Raw genomic sequence first — 5,904 nt, 5'->3', positions numbered from 1 at the left:
CAACAACAACAAAAATACTATCATGGCCTTTCTTTGTCCTAGGTAAACCCAAAATGAAATCCATGGATAAATCTACCCAAGGTTCACTAGGAACACTCAATGGCATATATAGACCATGCGGCCTTACTTTGGACTTTGCCTTCATGCAAGTCACACATCTAGCACACAATCTCTCTACATCCCTCTTCATGTGTGGCCAATAAAAATGTTCCTTTAAAATTTCTAAGGTCTTTGCAACCCCAAAATGTCCCATTAAACCACCAAAGATGTGATTCTTTAACAAGCAACTCTCTAATTGAGCATTTAGGCACACATAATTTATTTTCCCTAAACAAGAAACCATTATGCCTATAGAATTTATCATATGCAGCATGTTCACAAAAGGCAAACACTTTCCCAAAGTCATCATCATTAGCATACATTTCTTTCACATGTTCGAAGCCTAAAAGTCTAGCATCAAGCATGGAAAGTAAAGTGTACCTCCTTGAAAGTGCATCAGCCACCACATTCTCTTTGCCTTGCTTGTATTGAATCACATATGGGAAACCTTCAATGAATTCACTCCACTTGGCATGGCGCTTGTTGAGCTTGTTCGCCTTTAAGTACTTGAGTGACTCATGGTCACTATGAATGACAAACTCCTTCGCCACAAGTAGTGTTGCCAAGTCTCAAGTGCACGCACTGAGCATACATCTCTTTGTCATAAGTGGAGTAGTTCAATGTAGCCCCACTTAGCTTCTCACCAAGTAGGCAATTGGTCTCCTTTCTGCTTCAAAAAGCGGCTCCAATACCCACTCCAGAGGCATCACATTCAATCTCAAAAGTTTTAGAAAAATCAGGTAAAGCAAGTAAAGGTGCAGAACACAATTTCTCCTTGAGTGAATTAAATGCATTCTCTTGTTCTTCCCCCCACTTGAATCCCACATTCTTTTTTACAACTTCATTCAAGGGTGAGGCTATGGTACTGAAGTCCTTTACAAATCTCCTATAAAAACTAGCCAACCCATGGAAGCTCCTCACATCACTCACGGACTTAGGTGTAGGCCACTCTCTAATGGCTCTTACCTTGTCCTCATCAACCTCAATTCCCTTGCCACTCACCACAAATCCTAAGAAAATAACTTTGTCCATACAGAAAGTGCTCTTTTCTCAACACCTCAAAGACTTGTCTCAAGTGCAGCAAGTGATCATGCATATTTTGGCTATATACTAGGATATCATCAAAATACACTACAACAAATTTTCCTAGGAAAGCACGCAACACATGGTTCATAAGCCTCATAAATGTACTAGGTGCATTGGTCAAACCAAATGGCATGACTAACCATTCATATAGTCCATATTGAGTCTTAAAGGCAGTTTTCCATTCATCTCCTAATTTCATGCGAATTTGGTGATAACCACTCTTTAAGTCAATTTTAGAAAATATGCATGCACCATGCAACTCATCAAGCATATCATCAAGTCTAGGTATGGGATGTCTATACTTTACAGTGATTTTGTTGATTGCTCTACAATCCACACACATGCGCATGCTCCCATCTTTTTTTGGCACCAAAAGAACAGGCACGGCACATGGGCTCATGCTCTCCCTAACATGGCCTTTTGCTAGAAGCTCCTCCACTTGTCTTTGAAGTTCCTTAGCCTCTTCCGGATTGGTCCTATAGGCTGGCCTATTTCGGATTCTGACTCGAGCACAAAATCTATTTGGTGCTCTATGCCTCTAATGGGTGGTAGCCCATTAGGTATTTCTTCAGGGAAGACATCCTCAAACTCCTGCAACAAGGGCAAAGCACAACTAGGAATGGATTGGTTAAGGTTAGAAACATTGGTGTAAGCTCCCTTACAAATTAGCAAAGCCATTGGCATACTAGAAAAATATGCAGTCCTCACATCCTTGGCTTTTGCTAGCAAACTGACTTTATTCTCTCCACTCTTCTCACAACTCTCCTTTTGCCCCAAGCCCTTTCCTTTTGGTTTCGCTCTTTTGGAATTTTCTCTCTTCTCTTTCTCTTCCTCATTTTTCCCTCTTACTTTTTCCTCTCTTTCTTTTCTTTCTTTCTCTTTTTGCACTCTTAGCTCGGCCTCTCTTTGTTGTTGCTCATTCATGGTCTGTTTTATCCTTAATTGATCTTCAAAAGCTTGTGCGGGTGATAATGCTGCCAAGGTAACCCTTCGTCCATCATGATCAAAGGAGTACCTATTCCTAAATCCATCATGCACTACCTTCCTATCATATTGCCATGGTCTCCCTAGCAAAATATGTCCAGCATGCATTGGCACCACATCACACAACACCTCATCCTTATACCTTCCAATAGAAAAAGCCAACATCACTTGCTTGTTCACCTTAATTTCCCCACATTCATTCAGCCATTGCAACTTGTATGGTCTAGGATGCTTCATGGTGCGCATGCCAAGCTTCACAACCATGAGTGTGCTGGCAACATTCACACAACTACCACTATCTACAATCATGCTACAAGTTTTACCATTCACCAAGCATCTAGTGTGGAAAATATTTTCCCTTTATAGTGCATCTCCCTCTTCTTCCTTTGCTTGTGCACTTAGTGCACGCCTAACCACCAGAATATTACCTCCGACGGCATGCTCTACATCACTAGCTTCCTCCAAAGGAGGCATACTCTCACTAGCATCATCATCATCAACATCATCATCTTCTGATTCGATCTCCCCATTCTGCCTCATCACCATCACCCTCTTGTTAGGACATTGAGATGCATAATGTCCATTCCCTAGGCACCTAAAACATTAGATATCCCTAGTTCTTCCACTAGAGGTATTCTGTCCCTTGCCTTTCTCAGTCACACTAGGCTTTTCTCCACCCCTAGTCTCCTCTTTCTTTTCCTTAGAAACAACCTTGGAATCATAAGTTTCGCCCTTCTTCCAATTCGGTTTCCATGAAGCATTGTTGCTCGAATTCATACCCCCACCCATCTTGAATGCTTTCTTCTTCTTTAGTTGTTTTTCTATCTTGATTGCCATATTTAACATGTCATCAAGCTCTACATAGTGTTGTAGCTCCACTATGTTGGCAATATCAAGATTCAGTCCCTTTAGGAACCTAGCCATAGTGGCTTCCCTATCCTCCTCTACATTGGCTCTTATCATAGCCATCTCCATCTCATTGAAATATTCTTCCACACTTTTGTTTCCTTGCACCAGCCCTTGCAACCTTTGGTGCAACTCCCTATAGTAATGTTGAGGTACAAATCTGTTCCTCATGATTTGCTTCGTCTCATCCCAAGTTTCAACACCCCTCATCCCATTTCTCCTTCTTTTAGTGAGCAATTGATCCTACCAAACTATGGCATAATCTGTAAACTCAACTACTGCAAGCTTCACCTTCTTTTCCTCACTATAATTGTGACAATAAAAAATGAGATCCACCTTCCTCTCCCACTCCAAATATGCATCCGGATTGGCTTTGCCTTGGAATGGCGGAATTTTCATTTTGATCCCACTAATGTTACCATCCACTCTCCCTCTCCCTCTTGCCTCCTCCATATTACCTCTTCTCAAGTTTCTGCCTCCACCTCTTCCACCCCTATTACCTCTCATCCCTCTCGGTCTATGGTGGTCATCATGTGCAGCAGAGTGCTGGTCATCCTCTTCATTAGAATCATCATCATTTTCATCCCCCCAATCATCTATAGGTGGTGCATTGTTCACTCTAGATCCCCTAGCCCTATTCTGCCCCTCATTTGTGTTTTGTCTACCATTCCCACTATTCTGCTCAATTCTTTCAATTCGGTCAGCTAGGTTGCTCAATTGTCTACCAATTCTTTCCAAATGTTGAACAAGTGCTTGTTGGTAAAAAGGATTATCCATATTAAGTCCACTAGTTTGTTCTTGTGACATTTTTAATACCTGCACAAATAGTTAGTAATACAGATAACAACCTATCAAATTCACTCAATTTTTGGTCACTCAAGTGTTTGTACTCGGTTTATAGGCTTTTACCCTCTTGGAGTTCTTGCCACTCAATGCCTTTTCCACTCAAGCTTGCTTACCAAGTTCTTGTCGTAACTAATGCAATTCCAAAGAAGTTTAAATCAAGTTTTAATATATGTTCAAGCACAAACTCAAGCAAAACGTGTGGAATAAGGGTTTGTTATGACACTTGAAGCAAGAAATGAAGATACCAAGCTCTAGAGCAATGAAGTGAAATAGGAGTCAAAATTAGCTTGCTATTTTTACCTCTCCCCGAAAAAAAAAAAAAAGGCAAAGTTGGAATTTTGTAAAACTGTTTTAAGGACAGCAACAAGACATAATTTTTGTAGGGAAAATCAAGTCTAGAGGTTCCAGAAATCACCTTGGAGTTTTGGACTCCAAATTGGCCAAATAGGTGCTAAATTTGGTTCACCAAGTAAACGGTAGAATTTTTACACCAAATTTGATTTCTAGGCTTAATTTCGCCTACAAAGCACCCCTATGAAGTTTTAGAATTTTCTGGGTTGGTTTGGCTATACCTCCCCCAAAACAGCCACCAAATAGAAATATTGAACTTAAATATTCCATCACTCAAACATACACTTTAACACCTTTTTTTTTTCTTCTTTCTTTTTGTTCTTTTTTTTTTATATATCATGTAACCACACAACAGATACATCCAACACTAAACACTTCAACAACACACTTCACAAGACACAAAGATGCAAATAACCAGGTTGTGAGGAAAAGGCTTAAGGTAGGAAACAACAAAAATGTGACAAAATTGGGGAAACAAGGACAGATGCAAGAAAGCCTCTAATATACCCTAAGATTAGTAGTATTGAGTGTAAACTCACCACTAAGCCCAGAAAGCCTCTTACAAACACCAGAAAACACTTGAAGAACCTTCAAGGCTGAAACACAAGGAAGAAAAAAAAAAGGAGAAAGGAAAAACAAGAACACAACAAAATGGATGACCAACCTGTTTTGAAGAGAGCCTAAGCTTTGATACCAAATGATACGGATTCTACCCTTAGTAACTGATTCAACTAAGAAGAAAGACCAAAGGACCGTCTTCAAAACAAGCCAAGAAACTCCCTTGAACCTTCAACCCTTCACCTTGAAGATGGAGAACTGAAAATATAATTCCCAAGAAAGACAGCCAAGAACAAGACCAATTCACCTATGCTGATGAACAACCTTGAACATATAATAAAACTTAACAAATCAAGGCAAGAATTTGCTAAGAAAAATAGAGAGAGTTCTAAGAAGAACTTTGAAGCAAGCTCCAGCAATTTTGCTAAAAAATTTACCATATGAATTCTGTTCTCTAAATGAAACAAAAGAAGGCTAATATGGTTTGGTGTATTCTGCCAAGACATTTCAACAACCATGGGACATGTGCAAGTCTTGGTTAATACACCAATCTCTCCAAAAATAGATACAAAGTTCAAACATTAATAGAAAAGTCAGATTTGGCAGCCTACAAATGAGAGACAATTTGAAAAGAGATGTTTTGTCTTGAAGTTGAAAGTAGTAAATTTGCTTTTCCTATAAATAGTTGAAGCATGGCTGGAGCTCTTGGACAAAGTTATGGCTTTCAATCTTTGCAAAATGGACAAAAGCATCTTCAAAAAGTTGGTGGAGATGGGCTGCCAATTGTGCTGCCACCTAGGCACTCCACATGGACGCCACATTGGATGCCAACTAGGATGGATTTGCTGAGGTGGCTGCCACATGTATGCCAACTTGGACGGATGCCACTTGGTCTCTTGGCTCCTCAAATATGCAAAGGAATGTACAGCAAGGTTGGCTTCCCTCTTCCAAGTCCAAACCGAATACTTGCAACGACTTGGTGATGTGCTTATGCACCAAGCCTTGAAGCTTCTTAGCCATTGCTCTAGTTATTGGCCCTTGGTGTGGAATTGGTGCAACCGGTTCCTCATCACA

The 5,904-nt window shown here is 40.2% G+C and overlaps 1 protein-coding gene across 1 annotated transcript; it reads right to left on the bottom strand.

The window, feature by feature from the left end:
- Positions 1-771: 771 nt before the first annotated feature.
- LOC131178367 (uncharacterized mitochondrial protein AtMg00860-like) lies at positions 772-1,131 on the bottom strand. The gene has a single exon (XM_058143329.1). It carries the CDS (start codon positions 1,129-1,131, stop codon positions 772-774), a length of 360 nt encoding a protein of 119 aa, XP_057999312.1.
- Between the last annotated feature and the right edge of the window lie 4,773 nt (positions 1,132-5,904).

Source organism: Hevea brasiliensis, chromosome 3 (assembly GCF_030052815.1).
Source record: "Hevea brasiliensis isolate MT/VB/25A 57/8 chromosome 3, ASM3005281v1, whole genome shotgun sequence".
Lineage (NCBI taxonomy): Eukaryota > Viridiplantae > Streptophyta > Magnoliopsida > Malpighiales > Euphorbiaceae > Hevea > Hevea brasiliensis.
The sequence above is the reverse complement of the archived record's forward strand: the minus strand, read 5'-3'. Positions and strand labels throughout refer to the sequence as shown.

What these genes read in the sequence shown, in the direction of transcription:
- LOC131178367 (XM_058143329.1), bottom strand. Translation starts at nt 1,131, where the DNA reads ATGGACAAAGTTATTTTCTTAGGATTTGTGGTGAGTGGCAAGGGAATT.